The following is an 18,247-nucleotide window of genomic DNA, read 5'->3' on the forward strand; positions in this document are numbered from 1 at the left end:
TTTAGCCATTCAGTTAGTGGCACTTGCGCAAGTGCTGAAATATATATAAAAATATTTTTCAACAGTTCAAAATGTGCTCAGAAACATAGTGCAAAAATATTTAAAGTTTGCCCAAAACTCTTAGTCTTTAGTCTCCCTGGAAGTTGATTTCTATGCTCTGGGCTATCAATGATCTCCATTAAAAATCGGCAGCAGCAATCCGCACTTATCTCTAATATGGGTTAATCTATGCCCCCAAAAGAACCGTTCATAAATGCCTTCGTCTTCGCTTCGTTTCTTTTCTTTTCTGTTTTTTTTTTCTTCCTTTTTTTGTTACTTTGGTAATCAACTTTTTGTTGCAACTTAAAATTTGTGCTCCACCTTTTGGGTTCCTTATCTATGCATCTCCAGGCGCTGAACAGTAGCTCTGCGCTGCGCTGTGGCTCAGCTCCTTGGTCTGCGCTGAGAAAGAAGCCTTTTAACGGCATCTCTAGCACCTGGAAAATTGCCAACGCTTTGGGGTCAGTAATTAATTCACATCAACTTGCTGTAAGAGGAGGCTTCAGAATTGTACTCGGACCCAGCCCCAGCCCCAACCACAGCCACAGCCACAGCCCCGTCCATAGCATCAGCTTGTAGCCGCGTCGTCTCCAGGCCCAGACTTTTGGACAATTGGCCAATTCATGCGCTTTAATTACTTCATAAAAGAGCCATTCGGCCATTCGGCCATTCGGCTTTGGCTCTCGTCAGAGGCGCTTCTGCCTTGTCTTTCTTACGGGTTGGAGAGCTGTGGCTGGGGCTGGGGCTGTGGCTGGAGTTTGCTTTGCCCTTAGCTGCAGCTACAAAATAACTGTTCCTCCTCTCCTCTCACTCGCTCAGCTGGCTCTTTGAATTTTTGCGCTCCTTTTGTGTTCTTTTTTATTGCGCTTTGAGGCTTGTAGTTTTTGCTTACACTGAAATAAAAAGGGAATACTTTCTTTATAGCTTTTTAAATATTTTAAATAGATTTGCAGATCATTCATTTACCGATTTGTGTTTTTAATATACAATTCAATATTTAATTGTAAATGTAATAAATTATAGCTTCAAATTCTTTCAGTGTACTGTTTTCTGATTATAGTTTTTTGTTTATTGCTACTCTTTCTGGCTGGCTTCTATTTTGTTGTGTGTTTGCTCTCTGCTGGCTACTGGCTTTTGTTGTACCAGTTGTTCTTTAATGATAACCTTAAGGTCTGGTCTCCTCTTTTTCTGTTGTTATTTCGCTCTTTAAAGCGCAAAGGCAATTGTTTAACAATTTTCAAGGTTCGATCAACTCTTTGTAGAGGAACATCTGCAAATTGAGTGAGTTTATTTTTAGTACTCAGTTGTTCTCCATCTCTCTGTCTCTTTTTTACAATTAGAGTGTGAAAAGAGATTAAGTGCTGCCCACGCTTCAACGCCTGTGTACACCCCAACCCCAGCTGAGGCTCCACCTGCTGCACGCCGCTCCGCTCCGGCCACATTAACTATGAGATTTTCGTTAATTTGCGAGTGTTAATCACTGCTCTTATCAGCTCGGGCAACGCCTTGAACAATTTACAATTTATTTAGATGGCAGCCCCCGAGATGGCAGCAGCTTTCTCTGCAACTCACTTGCTCTAGCTCTTTATTGTTGTTATACATCATTATAAAATTGTTTTACTACTTGTACATACAAACATGAATTTGTACTCACATATCTTTCAACTCTTGTTTGTGAGTGTTTTTTGCTGGCTGGACATGAAATTTCTTTTATGATTTTATTGTAAATTTGAGCAACAGTTTGAGTATCGCTGTAAAGCACATACCTCGGGGATAAAATAGTTGTGAGAAAAAAGAGATTTTCAGCTTGCTGCTCACGAGCACTGCTCCAAGGCTGGGAATCCTTGCAGTTTTATTAGAACAAGAGGAAGGGAACAGCCCCAGTTTTAAGAGCACAACTTTACAGTTTTACAAGAACTCTGCATGCCAAAGAAAAACCACATAAAAATCTCAAAGAAATTTCTAGCAGAAAGCGACTCAAGCGAGAGAAGCTGCGGCTGGCATGAGAGAAGGTGAACAAAATAAAGCAGAAAATGCTGTCTAGCAAAACAATTTGTAAATTGCTTCCGACAGAAAATTCAATAAAAGCAACAGCAGCCAACAGCAACAACAAAAGGCAGGCCACAGATGCTGGAAACTAATAGTTACTTTCAATCATTCATCATCGATTTCAATAAACAATTTCAATGGCAGCAGACAGGCGGATGGATGGGATGGGATGGCATGGGGAGGGAAGATGAGATGAGTAGAACAGAAAGCACAATAGACACGCGGTCGGTCTCTCTCACCTCCACCTGCTGCTCTCTCCGCTTCACTTCATTGAAAAGAGCTTTGATTCACTTGCGCTCTCTCGCAAGTGCGCGCTTGCTCTCTGGCTCTCCCTTAGGCACTGGCGAAACGAGGCAGCAATTGGGTTTCCTGTAAGCAAAAGGGAAGCTCAAGAACAGTGTGGAGTGTAGTCAGTACTTAAGATCTGCTCTCTTCGCATGCGTTTCCCTTTATCGTTTGTTTGCGGCAGTTGAACCTTGTGCGAAGAGCTTCTGCTGCGATGACTTGGCCAAACAATCATAGATCCATTTGCGTCTAATGCTGGCCCTCCTCTATGTATTTTCCGTTTTCAATTCTAATTACAAATTCGAACTCACTTTGTTGCGGCAGTGAGAAATATGAAAGAGCATTTTGCCACACTGCAACCTTGACATTTGATGGCAGGCACCGCCAGCGCCGCCAAAGGGAGTACGCCCATGCTCAAAATATTAGAATATATTTTTTTGCGAGATACCATCGAGACTCAATCAAAACGTGTTTCCGAAAATGTCAAGAGTTGAAGCGGCCAAATGAGGCGATATATATTTTTATTTCAATATTACGAGTACGAGGCAGGAAAGCGGCGGCAAAACAACAGACAATGGCCCATTGGCTGGAACCAGTCAAAAGTCGCTGCGATGCTAATAACAACTTGCTTAAAGTATGCCAAATAAATTATACCACAAAATACGCAAAATCAAAGCGAAGAAAAAGCGAGCAAAAAGATTCTAATTTATGGGGTGTGAGCGAGTAGAGTGGCCAGGCAGAACTTTGTGTTTGCTCGCACACAAATGGAACTGTGAATGTTTTTTAGAGTCCTACTGATATATTTAGAAGTGAGCAAAATATGCATAAACTTTTATTTTGTGGGACAAGGAATGAATTTACACAAAACCCTAAAAGCATTATGCCAGACATCTATTTATACACTGTCTGATGGATACTTTTCTTTTTTTACTTTATTGTTAAACAAAGTACTTGAATGTTTCCTTCCTAGCATTATAAATCACTAGAAAGATGTCCCTCTGCTGTTTACCATAAACACTCGTACCGCTGGGTATGCCACTCCGAGTGCAATTAATCTCTGCCCAGCTGCACTGCCCCTAAGCCAGGCCAACACCTGTTCCCCAAGCAGCGCTGGAGACACACTTGTTGCTGCTCCAGCCTCAAGTGCAGAATATTTTGTCGTATGCTAAACAAAAGACTCGAGCAACTGGAATTTGGCTCAGCTTCGTCTCTGGCTGTGGCTCTGGCTTTGCTGGATAATTGTGGCATCAAAATAGCTTTTCATTTGCCTCAAAATGAAGCAATTGTTAAGCAGCAAGAGGGGAGAATGCAGCAGGGGAAAGGGAGTGGTGTGTGTGTGTGTGCATATGCGGATGTGAAACTGCGCATGTGCGGCGCTTCTTTTGTTTTCTTTATTTTTTTTCCTTCTTTATAATATATTTTCTTTTGCCACTTTCTGGGTCTGGCAGCTGCTTAACATGCCACACACGAGCAGGGGGGGCACAGTGCAGCAGAAGATGCAACTGCAACAGTAAAAATATGTAATTATGTTAGAAGCCAGGCGGCAGGCAACAGGCAGGCAGCTGTCTCTTCTCCATTTTTTCGTTAGTTGCCTCTCTCTGTGTGTTTATGTATCTGTATCTCCATCTGTATGCCTCGCATCTTCCTTTGCCATGGCACCTGCTCGGCTCCCCCTCTCTTATTCGTTTGCTTTATTGTTATGCTTTTTATTTGAATTTATTATGCAATCTGTTTGCCTGTTGCTTGCTCCCCCATCGATGGACGCCACTTTGATGGATTTATGTCGAGTGCATTTGACAAATTATAATGCCAGGCATTTGCCTAATGCTTCTTCCCAGTACCGGCTATTGGCCAATAAAGATGCTAGCGGCCGCCACGGGCACGGGCACGGGGCCAAAACTTGTTTGGTAATTTGTCAAATCTTTGACAACTTCGTGACATCGAAATTGAAATAAATATACGAGTATTTGTATGTGCGGATGCAGCACGGTCGACGCTGATTGCCACATCAAAATCAAATTAACTGCCAATCTCGTATCAGATTCATTTATCTGCCGATTAAATTGCAACAGCCCGAAAATTATTCCAAAGGCTTCCTCGAGCTTCCTCTGGCCCTCGGGCCGTCGATCAATTCGAAATTTATGCGCTGCCTGAACTTGAATTGAAAATGATATATTATTAAAAATAAAGGGGGGGAAACAAACAAACATCTTGGGCAATCCGAAATCAGCTATGATTTATTAGCTCCGCCGGTTAACTAGGACCAATCTCCACCCCCTCCCAGGGCAGCGATGAGAATTGGGTCAAAATTAGCAACTCTTTAAGCCAATTTCGATGCGTTTTATTTGGAGTGTAGATCTGGAGGAGATGCATGGGAATCTGCTTATGAGATGTGGCCAAGAGATGACTGACTGACTGACTGACAGCAGCAATAAAACGATGTACCTTAGACCTTCAAGGGAATATCATTTTGATAGAAGATTACCATCACACAAAAGCCCTTCTTTGTGGTAGAGAAGAGCCCTATAAAAGACGATTAATAATGTTTATTAAAGCGTGTAATGAATAATCGTATTGAGTGCTTTGCTTTGTAAAGATACATTTTCTTTGTGCGTGTCTAAAAGTTATTTTTAGCGGCCTTGCAGGTCTAGGCAGATGCCACAGTTAAAGCTAATTAAAACCAAGATCATGATAAATATTCCAAAATCTTCAAATGGAAATTCTGCAGATGAAAATATAAGAAACTCATGAGAAAAAAATAAAACCCAACCACTTCAACAATTTAAAACATTTTATGGTACTTTCCCTTGACATTGCTACAAATGTGAAAAACAAAAAACAGAATTCCTCCCACTGCAAGACTGTAAATTGTGTGAAAAATTGCAAATGATTTTCTCACACACTCATACGATGATGGGCCCAGGCCCAGGCCCAAACATTATGAAGATGTTTATAATATTATAATTAATTACGATTTCTTGAATGCCTCAAAGTCAAAGCAAAGTTCAATGCCAAAACAAAAGCAAACAAAACAAAACCCAAAACGAAACGAAGCGAAGATGGAAAAAAAGAGAGACAGACCACCAAAAATGCCTTTTGTATGCAACTTCCAACTGATAAACCTTAATTATATATACATAAAGCGCAGCGATCTCCAGCGCCAACAATAGACAAAATACACGCAGTAAAAAACGCAAAGCGAGGAACCCCAGAGATAATTCACACGGTGCCGGGGCATGGAAATGCGAGCATTGAAGCCAATAAACTCCATTGAGAGTTGGCCAAACCAATTTAATGAACGTAATTAAGATTTTTCCTAGCCATAGCTGCGGCTCTGGCTGTGACTGTGACCCACTAAGATCTTTCAGAGCGTATCAATATCGCAATCAACCTGATCAAAGTCCCTGAACAGCAAACCACAGCTGAAGTTCAGGCTGTTTTTTTCTACATTTATTTAAATGATTTTCATTAGGAAGTTCTTGCACTCCACTGGAGTGCACTCCAGCTGCACTTTAAGGGCCAAGCACGTCTCAAGATTGGCATCAGACGAGTTAATTATATTGCCAAAATAATAGCCACAATTAAGCAAACAAAGCCGAAAGGCAAATACCGAAACAGCAACAAAAACAAAAGTCATTAAGCCACAAAGAGCAGATCAGGCGACTGGCAATTAAATGTTTATGCTTTAACAATACCCTAACCGCAGACAGAGTAGCTCAATGATTGACAACTTTCCTTTCGTGTTGCTCCAACAAACAAAATAAATAAATATATTACAGAGCTATGCAAATATTTGGCCCAAACCTAAAACCCAATTAAAGTGTGCCCCACAAAGCGTGCTTCATGAAGCTCATTGATTCAGTGGTTGCCAAGTGGAAGTTTCCCCAATGCTTTCCGTGGATAATGCCACTTGAAAGACTGCACAAAAATCCCCAATCCCAGAGTGTATTTATTGATGCCTCATCACGGCCTGCCTTCGCTTTTCATCGCACTTTATTTGCACAACAATTACTCCAAAAAAACCAAGCTGCTGTTTGTTAACTCATTTGCATATATATTTTTGCACAATACTAGAGCTCAAACCAAACAAGAGCCTTAAAAATATATATGTAGATAGATGTATTTACCATATAAATAACTACATATGCAGATACATTCACATGTACTTAAAGTAGCCCAAAGCCCGAGTTCATAAACAATTTGATTAGCGTCTTTGGGTGTTGCAGCAAACACAAATATGAATATTTTGATGGATTATGAATAAATTGTTGAACAATTGTTCAGCCGGCTGGCTGATCTTGTTGCCAGGCAGACAAGTGGATCTGCTGCTGTCCAAAGACAGAGGAGGCTGGCTTCATCCTCCAAAGAGTTCGCAGTTGTGTGCGATTTGGTGTGCGATTTGGCATGATGGCATGACACTCCCCTTGAGGCGCTGCTCTCTTCACACCTGACACGTGCGCGTATCTGCTTAGCCGCTGGTTAAATACAAAATAAATCAATTAGCAGGCTGACTAATCCCGATACCCTGTTTCTCTACTCTCTTGAAGGTACATAACACCAGCAGCGGCGGCCACGGCAACGGCAACAACATCATCCGTCACATCATCGACCGGCGGCGGCACCAATCTGGCAGTCTATCCCACGGCCACGGCCCAGGTATATCGCTCCAACAACGGACTGGACGTCCTGGACTGTGCCGGACTGGAGCACCACGGCAATGGTGGAACAACAACGTCTGCCAGCTCCAGCACAGGCTTCTCCCAGCGCCTCAGGGAGCTGGCCGCATCGGCAGGTCTGCTCTCCCTTAAGCCGCGTCAGCCCCTGAAGCCGGTGATCAAGACGCGCGGCTCCCCGGGACCGGAGTTCCCCAAGAAGGTCACCTTTAGTGCCTTTGCCACAGTGCAAGTGGTGTGAGGGGCGGGGGCCGGGACGGAGGACCGAGGGTCCAGCGTGGCATCTGTGCAGGCACAGAGCAAGGTAATGGAATGGAAATATCTCTGAGGAAACTCCAATTCTAATCTCATCTTTTCTGTGTGTTTCTCTTCCATTTCAGTTCCGTCTTGCACTTGTTAACCATTATTTGTTGTTGTTGTTTTAATCATTGTTGCTGTTGTTAAATGTTTAGCCAAAACTATGGGAACTGGAAGAGGAAATCGGAACTGGAACTGGATTTTAGCAAGGAATACAAATCCTGAAAGAAGCCTTCAGAACATAAGAAAAGAAAAATGTTTGTGCCATGACTATGGCTTGATAAAAAATTAACTATATAGAAGAGAAATATGTATACCCCATAGCTGGAATAATACCTCAAAGACAAACCCCTCAACACTTACACACTCCATCGCCATCATCTCTCTGTCATCTCTCCTTCATTGTTCCATGAACTTTTCATTTTGGTAGACTGACTTTTCAAAGAACCTTCTCTTACCCTACTCTCTTACATTAAACAGTATTTTCCCATCTTTAAATCACTTTCCTCACACACACACACACACACACACACAATAAGGAAAACCAATTGAGAAATGTATAAATCGAAAGACTACGAGACGCAGAAATTCTAAATATTTTCTATTGAATTGTAAATATTGTATGAATTTTAAACAGCAAATATAGTCATAAAAATGTACATGCATGTACGCGAATGTATGTGTAATATGTAAGTCTGTTTTGTGTATGTGTGTATATATATATAAACCATGATTTTGCATCGATTATTGTATTAGGGAATATAATGACAAAAATGTACACAAATTTTGTAAGCGCAAAATGCTGTCTATTGTATTTAATATATAAAATATTATTATTTAAGCTTACTATTATGCATGATGAATAAAATATGAATAAAACAAGGCTAAAAAATTGTGTTTAAAAGTCGATTTTTCGTCCAGAAAGCTTAAAAGGGAAAAACATTTTCAAATTTGAACTGGCTGTTAAGCTTAAATGTCTAACATGTGGCTTAACAGCACTCTGTTAACATCAACAGGCAGGAGTACCGCCAGTCCATTGCAGTCACTGTTTCGGATCTCTCCGGGTTAGAGAATGCAATAAAACACCTATGTTTTACGTTGCTTTATCCGCTGGCTTAACATTTGGTAGTTAAATCCGAAATGTTCATCGTTTGAAAAATCTCTGCTCGCTCACTTTGCGCCTACTATCACCGCCCTCTGGTATACTTCGAGCTGTTACGCGCACGCATGTTACGATATAGAGGTTATATCGATACTTTTGTGCAGTATTTTGAAAGTATACTTTATCGATAGCTCCGCGGTCACGCTGACAGGGTGACCATTTATGGTATTTTATACACTTTTCAGGATATTTTGACTACGAAGTTGAGTCACTAACCAAATAGTATTGTATATTTACGCTACATCTGTACATAATGGACTGAACTTCATCCGTCTAATAAATTCCATTTCTAAGGAGTATTCAATAATATAGGGTATCCAAATTCCCATACGCATGTTTTTCAAATGTCCCTCGAGGAGTTTCTCTCTTTTCTGTAGGAAATTTTGAATGACCTTTTTAGTTTCAAACTTAATTTGTAAGAATTCCAACAGAAGACAGTCGTGAAAACTAGCGAATATTGTGGAGAATTGATTGATAAATCTGATAAAATTATAGTTGCAGCGCTGAGACCTCTAAATAGCTGGTAATATCCAATTGAACATCAAAATCGAGGAATATGATTACAAACTACGGTATATTTACGGTATATTTTTAAAATGAGAAGGTATATTTTTGAGGGTCTGACGGTATATTTGTTCGATATATCCGAGGTCACACCACACACTGATCTTTTCCCGCCAATTCTATCATTTTTTGCAGCATAAACAAATTCCGAAATTAGCAACTTAAACCTGCCCAAATGTCCGATTCACCCTGTAAGTATCTGCATTTACTGCCAGCGTAATGCATTAACAAACAATTTTTGACGTGCAGCTGGTCCGCGTGTCAAGCGACAGCGAATAGACAAAAATGGTCGCTTCGCTGCTCTGGAGAAACTGCGCAAATTGAAGGGCACCAAGAACAAATGCGAGGTGGATGAGGAGGTGGACAATGTGTACGAGGTTGTGGATGAGCGGGAGTACGCCAAGAGGGCGCAGGAGAAGTACGGCGATGACTGGATCGAAGAGGGTGAGTGGATGCGAGAGATTTCCTGGTTGCAAATTTGTCATTTTTGCTTTTGCAGATGGCACTGGCTATGCGGAAGATGGTCGCGACTTTTTCGAAGACGAAGACGACTACTCCGATGAGGGCGGCGACAAGAAGGACACCAAGAACAAGCAGAAGAATGCGGGCAACAGCAAGAAGCGGCGGCGGGAGAGCGAAAAGCCAGCGAAGGGCAAGGCCTCCATCAAGAATCTCTTCAGCAATGCGGTGCCCAAGAAGACGGACATAAAGACCAGCGTCAAGGATGATGATATCCTGGCGGACATTCTCGGGGAAATGGATGAGCCAGGTGTGGCGCCCAGCAAGGAGGAGAAGGTGATTGCCCCAGCCAAAATCGTGTCTGCGACACGCAAATCGGAGGCCGCCGCCGCCAAGGACTACATGAACAGCTTCCTGAACCACATCAAGATACAGGAGCAGGAGCGCAAGAAGGCCGAGGCCAGCAGCGATCATGAAATGTTGGAGCGCATCCTCAAGCCCAACAAGAAGGTTGCCGCTGAAGCGTCGCAGCCCTCCGCTGTGGAAGTCAAGCAGGAGCCAGCGGCTGCCACAGAGGATCCCTTTCCCGACAACGACATGGATTTCAGTTGCCTGGACGACGACGAGAATCAGTTTGAAGTGGAAAAGCCCAAAGGGGCGGACAAGCCAGAGCCCGCCTGCAGCCCGCCGCCAAAGGGGGAGCAGCCCGAGGACATGAGCAAGCTGCTGAGCAACTGGGAGTCCATCTGCCAAATGGACGACGACTTTGAGAAGTCTGCGCTGACAGGCGAACAGGAGACGGCCATTTCGTCCGAGCAGCAGCTGCGCTTCTGGTGTTGGGAGGCCTACGAAGATCCACAGAAAGTGCCCGGCGAGGTGTTCCTCTTCGGGCGCACGGCGGACGGCAAGTCCGTCTGCGTGCGCGTACAAAACATCAATCGAGTGCTGTATCTGCTGCCCAGACAATACGTAAGTTGGAGCTGCATCTGTATGGAATGCATTGTAAGATTTGTGTCGCCCACAGCTGCTGGATCCCATCACCAAGGAGCCCACCAAGCAAAAGGTGACCGTGGCGGACATCTACAAGGAGTTTGACAGCCAAGTGGCCAGCGAGCTGAAGCTGGAGACCTTCCGTTCGCGGAAGGTGAGCAAGAACTTTGCCAATCACGCCATTGGCATCGATGTGCCGCAGACCTGCGACTACCTGGAGGTGCACTACGACGGCAAGAAGCCAGCGCCGAATGTGGCCAACAAGAAGTACGACTCGATAGCGCACATCTTCGGTGCCAGCACCAATGCCCTGGAGCGTTTCCTGCTGGAGCGCAAGATCAAGGGTCCCTGCTGGCTGCAGATCAGCGGCTTCAAGGCGCCACCAGCGCTGATGAGTTGGTGCAAGACGGAGCTGATTGTGGCGGAGCCGAGGAACGTGGAGCTGGTGCAGGACAAGGGCAAGCCAGCTGCGCCGCCAGCGCTAACGCTGCTCGCACTGAACGTGCGCACCTCCACAAACCCAAAGACAATGAAGAACGAGATCTGCATGATCTCCATGCTGACCCACAATCGGTTCTGCATCGACAGGCCGCCGCCACAGCCCGCCTTCAACCGGCACATGTGCGCCCTGACGCGTCCGGCGGTGGTCAATTGGCCCTTCGACCTGAACATCGAGCTGGCCAAGTACAAGTCCACGAAGATCTACAAGCACGACTCGGAGCGGGCGCTGCTGAGCTGGTTCCTGGCGCAGTATCAGCAGATCGACGCCGATCTGGTGGTCACCTTCGATGCCATGGACTGCCAGCTGAACATAATCACCGACCAGATTGTGGCCCTCAAGATACCCCAGTGGTCGCGCATGGGTCGCCTGCGCCTGAAGGATTCGTTTGGCAAGCGTCTGCTCGACCACTTTGTGGGGCGCATGGTGTGCGACGTGAAGCGTTCCGCGGAGGAGTGCATTCGGGCGAGGTCCTACGACTTGCAGGCGCTCTGCCTGCAGGTGCTCAAGCTGCAGGAGTCGGAGCGCATGGAGGTGAATGCCGACGACCTGCTGGAGATGTACGAGCGGGGCGAGAGCATCACGAAGCTCATCTCGCTGACCATGCAGGACACCTCGTACATGCTGCGCCTCATGTGCGAGCTGAACATCATGCCGCTGGCCCTGCAGATCACAAACATCTGCGGCAACACCATGACGCGCACCCTGCAGGGCGGTCGCTCCGAGCGCAACGAGTTCCTGCTGCTGCACGCCTTCCACGAGAAGAACTACATTGTGCCCGACAAGAAGCCGCAGCGTGGCCGTGCCGCCGATCCCGATGCCACCTTTGCCAGCGATGCCACGGCGCTGCCGGCACGCAAGAAGGCCGCCTATGCCGGCGGACTGGTGCTGGAGCCGATGCGCGGCCTCTACGAGAAGTTTGTCCTGCTGATGGACTTCAATTCGCTTTACCCGAGCATCATCCAGGAGTACAACATCTGCTTCACCACCGTCCAGCAGCCGGCGGACGCCGACGAGCTGCCCACGCTGCCCGATGCCAAAACGGAGCCGGGCATCCTGCCGCTGCAGCTGAAGCGACTCGTGGAGTCGCGCCGCGAGGTGAAGAAACTGATGGCTGTGCCGGAGCTGTCGCCGGAGCTGCAGATGCAGTACCACATCAGGCAGATGGCGCTCAAGCTGACGGCCAACTCGATGTACGGCTGCCTGGGCTTTGCCCACTCGCGCTTCTTCGCCCAGCACCTGGCCGCTCTGGTGACGCACAAGGGCCGGGAGATACTCACCAACACGCAGCAGATGGTGCAGAAGCTCAACTACGACGTGGTCTACGGCGACACGGACTCGCTGATGATCAACACGAACATCACGGACTACGACCAGGTGTACAAGATCGGGCACAGCATCAAGCAGAGCGTGAACAAGGTGTACAAGCAGCTGGAGCTGGACATCGACGGCGTCTTCTCGTGCCTGCTGCTGCTCAAGAAGAAGAAGTACGCCGCCGTCAAGGTGAGCAAGACCTCGAAGGGTGTCCTCAAGCGCGAGCAGGAGCACAAGGGCCTGGACATTGTGCGTCGCGACTGGTCCCAGCTGGCCGTCATGGTGGGCAAGGCCGTGCTCGACGAGATCCTCGCCGAGAAGCAGCTCGAGGAGAAGCTGGATGCAGTCCACTCCCAGCTTGAGCGCATCCGCGATCAGCTGGCCCAGGCGGCTGTGCCGCTGCCGCTGTTCGTGATCACCAAGCAGCTGACGCGCGCGCCGCAGGAGTACGTGAACAGCGGCTCCCTGCCCCACGTGCAGGTGGCCCTGCGCATGAACCGAGAGCGCAATCGGCGCTACAAGAAGGGCGACATGGTGGACTATGTGATCTGCGTGGATGGCACCACCAATGCGGCCATGCAGCGCGCCTATCACCTCGACGAGCTGAAGGGCAGCGAGACGCTGAAGCTGGACACGGGCTACTACTTGGGCCATCAGATCCATCCCGTGGTCACGCGCATGGTGGAGGTGCTGGAGGGCACCGATGCCAGCCGCATAGCCGAGTGCCTGGGCATGGATCCCACCAAATACCGACAGAATGCACAGCGGTAAGGCGGTCCCAACCCCAAAGGAAATCACTTTCTAAATTGTTTGATTCTTGCAGCGCGCAGCGGGAGATCAACGAGCAGGCGGAGGGCGAGTCGCTGCTGAAGACCACCCTGCAGCTGTATCGACTGTGCGAGCCCTTCCGCTTCAATTGTGTGACCTGCAAGAGCGAGCAGCTGATGGCCAGCGCCTACCGGCCGGGCAACAACCAATCGCATGTGCCCGTGCTGCAGCAGTGCGCCAAGGCCGAGTGCCAGACCGCGCCGTTGCAGTATCTGGTGAGCATACGGAACCAGCTGCAGCTGGCCGTCCGCCGCTATGTGCAGAGGTTCTACAGGAACTGGCTGGTGTGCGACCATCCGTACTGCAACTACAACACGCGGACCCTCACGCTGAAGAAGAACCTGCGCCGGCCGCTGTGCCACAAGTGCAAGAGCGGCAGCATGCTGCGCCAGTACACGGAGCGGGATCTCTACAATCAGCTCTGCTACCTGCGCTTCATCTTTGACCTCAACAAGCAGCAGCTGCAACAGAAACGTAAGCTCTGCGATCACCGATGATTGTCTCCAAAGCTAATCTCTCCCTTTTAGCTGCCATGACGCCCGAGCTGGAGCAGGGCTATCAGCTGCTCTACGAGACTGTGGACCAGCACTTGCAGAGCTCCTCGTATGTGGTCATATCGCTGCGGAAGCTCTTTGGCCGCACCCTGACACTGCTGGCGCTGCAACCGCCGCGGCCGCGACCCCACAACGAACTGATCGCCAGCACTTTGGCAGATGTCTAAGCATTGCTCTAAGGAATTCCATTAAATATAACATTTATGTGTATGGGAGAACGATCATCTGGTTGCTGGCCCCAGGAAGCTCTCGAGGGGGAAGTAGCGAAAGGATTCGTTGAAGATGTCCGTGAAGGCGGTGCTCACCAGCTCATTGATCATGGGCTTGACAAAGGGCAGGCCCAGCTGCCACATGCTGTTGATGACGCCGTCGGCCAGCGAGTTGAGCGACTGCCCCAGGAGATTGCCAATGTGCAGCTCCATGCCGCCAATGCGATCGACTTCCACATGCACTTTCAGCAGAGATCCTGGACCGCCCACGCGTAACACGCTGGTCGTTTGACTGCCAAAAGAGTGTCAAGTTAGCTTATCCCCTGAGCATTGCCATGGATATTATCTCACCTGTAGTCGTAGAGTGTCAGGTTCCAGGGGCCGCGACGCTTGATCTCTGTGCCCAGCATCTTGCCGGAGAACTCGTACTGACCCTCCAGGGTTTTGTCGGGGAAGTATTGCGCATAGACAATGCGCTGATCTTCGGCATCCGCATGGAACTTGGTCACCTCGGACTTGGACCAGCCGTACTCGGACACGTTGCGCAAGACGAGACGAAAGCTGCCAATGCCATGCGCTCCGTCGCCGCGTCGCAGCTCCACATAGTCCGAATGATGGGGATCAAAGGGTTTTATGTGATAGTCGGGTATGCCTGCAAGTCACACAGGTACACGGATGGGTTACTCGTTACTCAATGCTTGCTCAACTGTTTGCCGAATCTTTCTCGGGCACTCACCTGTTGTGAAGTACGCTCGCAGATCGTTGAAAACCTGCTTCATGCAGTCATTGTACTCATCACTCTGGCTGTGGCAGCGTCCCAGCAAGTGCCGCAGATCAGACTCCACATCTATTTGGTTCGAGGCATGCACCTGCGCCACATTCACCAGCTGGACCACAACAAACGCAGCCAAAAGGCGGCTGCCACAGCTGTTACAGTTTGAGCTGCAGCGTTGCGACATTACTACAGTTTTAGTGGCTGCTGCTGTTAATGGGAAAAACAAACCCAATGTTAAGCCTCTTATTGTTTATAGTTGTCATTTGTGGATTGTTACTGTTATTGCTGCTGTTTTGGTCAATGTCGAAGATGTTTAATTTGCTGATTGTGAAGAGCCAAAGGTAATTATGGTTCAAATTGCCCTTGAATTTGGCTGTATTACAGTTTTATGGGAATTTTCTTGTCGTTCGTTTGAGAGCAACTGCTGCTACTTGTTGTTGCTGGTTTGGAAAGCACTAAACCACACACAGTTTCTGTTTGCGCAACAGTTTGGAATGTACTTGTTGGCTCTTATCAGCTGAAGGCTTTGTGTACAGTTTTGTTCAGCTCATGTTAACAGTTTTGTGTGAATTGCTTGAAGGTTTTGAAACCGCAGTTGATTTATTTTAGTTGTTAGCTTAGGGATGGGTTTTGTTTTTTGTTCTAAAAGCGGTCTATTGCCTGTCTTTTTTTCTAATCTTTCCTTAATTTAAATGCATTTTTGCACATGGAATTTTCTTCTATTTTTATATGACAACATTCATCAAGGAGCCACAATTTGGTCAGTCCAAAAACCCATTTCACAGCATCTCTAGTACATTCCACATCCCACGTGCAGCTTCAACAGTTTTTAGTGTGTCTTATTTTCGTTCAGGGTTTTGTAGTGTTTGTTTTGTGTGCGGCCTGCACTTGACCTCTTTAATTTTAAACGGCTTGTTATTGCTGGTCGCAGCAGCTGGGAGAAGGAAAACCCCTAATAATAACGAGCAATGAGCAAACAATTGTAAACCAAAGACTCCAACAAGAGACAAACTTTTGCTACTCCCGGTTTGGGCCCTCCCTCTCCCCACACACACACACAACATTCAGTCATGCAACACGAGAGTGGCAGCAATGTTGTACGTATGATAACGATTTGGCAACTGTTCAGTTTTAGCGGCTGCAGTTGCAATAGCACTTGACCAACGGTCAATTGTCCAATCCAAACGAGTTGCTTAACCCATTTATTACACTCTTTGGGTAAATATTTCCACAGTTACCCCATTTACTTTAATTAATATTTGTTGCAGCTTTGAGGCAGGAGTGAAAATTCAGTCAGAATCAACGAATTCTTTCTCACGAATATTCCAAAAATTGTGCAGTTTAATGAACCGAATTCGCGACGTGCAATTCATGCGAGATTCCGTGGCCAACTGAAGCTACAAGCCGAACCCGAACCCGAACCAAGCCTCAGCTCTAGCTCCAGTCAAAGCCCGCCACAGAAAGCTTACAGCAAAAAAAAAGCGGAGGAAAAAACGAGACACTGAAAAGGCAGACAGGAAAAATGTTTGACAGCCGAAAGCAAACTTGAGCTTTGTCAACTCAATTTTTGCGTTTGGAATTTACGTTTCCTTATTATTAAAGTCTCTACCCCACCCACAAAAAAGAGCTGGCAGAAAACCAAAAACTGTCGTAAATCATTGGCCAAAAAAAAGATATTCAAAAATATATTTGGAAACAATTAGGAATAAATGGGGAGAAGAGTGTGTCGACGGGTCGTTACCGCAGGGTAAACAGGCGGTTGTCCTCGTGGCCTTCTCTTACATTTAAGTGTAAGAAAGGACTGCACGTGACAGGAGATTGAGGAACAAGCCAATGGCAGGCCAGACAAACGACTCAAGTATACCCTGTACTGCTGCCCCTTCAGCTTCACAACTGAGCCACAAAGTGAGCTGAATTTAATGAGGCAAGCCCGAATGTCCGGCTTTGGTTATTTGATGTTTGGCACACTCAAAGGCAGAGCCAATCATGTACCCACAGCCAGCGCTCAAGTTCATGCCGCAGATTGAATAATTTCAATTTCATGACTTAATTTTCGTGCTAGCGGTCGGAGTGGCCTGGCTGGAAGTACATCAATTGAAAGACTGGCAAAAGCTGCTGCCAATAAGTGAAAGATTTGCTTATAAAAGGATGGGCAAGGTTACAGCTTCTTGGCTTTAATGAAGGGCTACAGCAGAGCTGAAGGAAGTGTAAAGTAAATAATTGTATTATTTATTTTGCACTCAGGAACTTCGCGAGGGGAAAGTTGCGAAAGGATTCGTTGAAGATGTCCGTGAAGGCGCTGCTCACCAGCTCACTGAGCATGGGCTTGAGAAAGGGCAGGCCCAGCTGCCAGAGGCTGTTGACGATGGTGTCGGCCAATGGGTTTATGGACGGCCCAAGTAGATTTCCAGCATGGATTTCCATGCCGCCAATGCCATCGATTTCCACATGCACTTTGAGGAGAGAGCCTGGACCGGCAACGCGTACAATGTCGGTGGTTTGACTGGGCAAAAGATTTCTCATTTTCGTGTTGTGGAACATCTCATGCAATTCTCACCTGTAATCGCGCAGCGTGAGGTTCCAGGGGCCTTGACGCTGGATCTGTGTGCCCAGCACCGAGGCGGTGAACTCGTACTGACCCTCCAGGGTCTTTTCAGGAAAGTGTTGCGAGAAGGTAATGCGCTGCTCGGCCAAATGCGCCTGGAATCTGGTCACCTTAGAGTTCGACCATCCGCGGTCAAAGACATTGCGCAAGACGAGGTAAAAGTTGCCGATCCCTTGGGCCGCGAACCCGCGCCGCAGTTCCACATAGTCCGAATGCTGGGGCTCAAAGGGCTTCACATGATAGGCGGGTATGCCTGCGGTTAACAGAGGTTACAGCTGTAACAAAGCAGTTAACTGCTTGGCTCCCTCACCTGTTTTGTAGTACTTCTGCAAATCGTTTAAGGCCTGCTGAATGCACTTGTCGAAGTCGCTGCTCTGCATGTGGCAGGGACCCAGCGAACGCTGCAGATCCGAGTCCGCGTTGTTTTCATTCACGGCATGCACCAGACTTCCGCCAAGAACCCCAAGAATCACTGCTAACAGGCCGCAGCAGCTGTTACAGCTTGAGAAGCTGCGCTGCGGCATGACCACAGTTTGGGAGTCTGCTGTTAAAGGGGAAAAACATTATTTACAGCCACTCTTTTGATGTGCAATTATTCATATTTACTTTCTACAATCACACCAAAGAAATTCTGGGTCGAGCACAGAACCAACACTCAACGCCTTAAGTATGCAAAAAGCGCACGAATATTCAAATAAAGTTTTTGTTTATTGATTTACAGTTAGGTGAGCCAATTCCACGTCGTGTGAATCATTCGAATGGCACTGGCCAACTGTCATAAACGATTCAGATCGAAGATTCAGATTGGATCGGTTGGATTTGTAATGGAATGTGGACAACGAATCCATTACAGCCACTAACTCTGAAAATGTCAAGGAAACTCCCTTACCTAACAGTCTGTGGCCATAGCATTTAATTATACAAGCTCCAATGTTATTCGATACA

The 18,247-nt window shown here is 47.0% G+C and overlaps 4 protein-coding genes across 5 annotated transcripts in view; 2 read left to right on the forward strand and 2 right to left on the reverse strand.

Annotated features, from left to right (window-relative positions):
• LOC117897825 (uncharacterized protein DDB_G0283357) overlaps nucleotides 1-7,895 on the forward strand; it is a 52,460-nt gene extending 44,565 nt beyond the window's left edge. The window contains exons 2-3 of the mRNA XM_034806877.1: nucleotides 6,921-7,350; nucleotides 7,427-7,895. Of these exons, the coding sequence (XP_034662768.1) occupies nucleotides 6,921-7,287 (367 nt within the window). The 3' untranslated portion in view covers nucleotides 7,288-7,350; nucleotides 7,427-7,895. The remainder of the gene's footprint in view (nucleotides 1-6,920; nucleotides 7,351-7,426) is intronic.
• A 1,256-nt stretch (nucleotides 7,896-9,151) lies between these two features.
• Nucleotides 9,152-13,898, forward strand: LOC117896990 (DNA polymerase alpha catalytic subunit). The gene is made up of 6 exons (XM_034805547.1): nucleotides 9,152-9,260; nucleotides 9,319-9,513; nucleotides 9,569-10,497; nucleotides 10,553-13,098; nucleotides 13,155-13,633; nucleotides 13,687-13,898. The coding sequence occupies exons 1-6, from the start codon at nucleotides 9,245-9,247 to the stop codon at nucleotides 13,878-13,880; spliced, it is 4,359 nt and encodes a 1,452-aa protein (XP_034661438.1). The 5' UTR covers nucleotides 9,152-9,244; the 3' UTR covers nucleotides 13,881-13,898.
• Nucleotides 13,899-13,901: 3 nt separating this feature from the next.
• LOC117896991 (circadian clock-controlled protein) lies at nucleotides 13,902-14,934 on the reverse strand. The gene is made up of 3 exons (XM_034805548.1): nucleotides 14,659-14,934; nucleotides 14,274-14,574; nucleotides 13,902-14,214 (listed from the first exon to the last, which is right to left on the reverse strand). The coding sequence occupies exons 1-3, from the start codon at nucleotides 14,879-14,881 to the stop codon at nucleotides 13,935-13,937; spliced, it is 804 nt and encodes a 267-aa protein (XP_034661439.1). The 5' UTR covers nucleotides 14,882-14,934; the 3' UTR covers nucleotides 13,902-13,934.
• A 1,901-nt stretch (nucleotides 14,935-16,835) lies between these two features.
• LOC117896797 lies at nucleotides 16,836-18,084 on the reverse strand. 2 transcript variants are annotated; one of them, XM_034805296.1, is made up of 4 exons: nucleotides 17,909-18,084; nucleotides 17,613-17,843; nucleotides 17,255-17,555; nucleotides 16,836-17,200 (listed from the first exon to the last, which is right to left on the reverse strand). In XM_034805296.1, exons 2-4 carry the CDS (start codon nucleotides 17,824-17,826, stop codon nucleotides 16,927-16,929), a joined length of 789 nt encoding a protein of 262 aa, XP_034661187.1. In that variant the 5' UTR covers nucleotides 17,827-17,843; nucleotides 17,909-18,084; the 3' UTR covers nucleotides 16,836-16,926. The 2 variants fall into 2 exon arrangements, with proteins under 2 accessions (XP_034661187.1, XP_034661186.1); XM_034805295.1 differs by having other exon boundaries at nucleotides 17,613-17,846.
• Nucleotides 18,085-18,247: the final 163 nt, after the last annotated feature.

This window comes from Drosophila subobscura, chromosome O (assembly GCF_008121235.1).
Source record: "Drosophila subobscura isolate 14011-0131.10 chromosome O, UCBerk_Dsub_1.0, whole genome shotgun sequence".
Lineage (NCBI taxonomy): Eukaryota > Metazoa > Arthropoda > Insecta > Diptera > Drosophilidae > Drosophila > Drosophila subobscura.

Coding starts and splice junctions, on each gene's coding strand:
- LOC117896990 (XM_034805547.1), top strand. Junction 9,514..9,568: donor CGATGACTGGATCGAAGAGG/GTGAGTGGATGC, acceptor TTGCTTTTGCAG/ATGGCACTGGCTATGCGGAA. Junction 10,498..10,552: donor ATCTGCTGCCCAGACAATAC/GTAAGTTGGAGC, acceptor TGTCGCCCACAG/CTGCTGGATCCCATCACCAA.
- LOC117896991 (XM_034805548.1), bottom strand. CDS start 14,881: ATGTCGCAACGCTGCAGCTCAAACTGTAACAGCTGTGGCAGCCGCCTT. Junction 14,575..14,658: donor GCGAGCGTACTTCACAACAG/GTGAGTGCCCGA, acceptor TGTGACTTGCAG/GCATACCCGACTATCACATA. Junction 14,215..14,273: donor CTGACACTCTACGACTACAG/GTGAGATAATAT, acceptor CTCTTTTGGCAG/TCAAACGACCAGCGTGTTAC.
- LOC117896797 (XM_034805296.1), bottom strand. CDS start 17,826: ATGCCGCAGCGCAGCTTCTCAAGCTGTAACAGCTGCTGCGGCCTGTTA. Junction 17,556..17,612: donor GCAGAAGTACTACAAAACAG/GTGAGGGAGCCA, acceptor TGTTAACCGCAG/GCATACCCGCCTATCATGTG. Junction 17,201..17,254: donor CTCACGCTGCGCGATTACAG/GTGAGAATTGCA, acceptor TCTTTTGCCCAG/TCAAACCACCGACATTGTAC.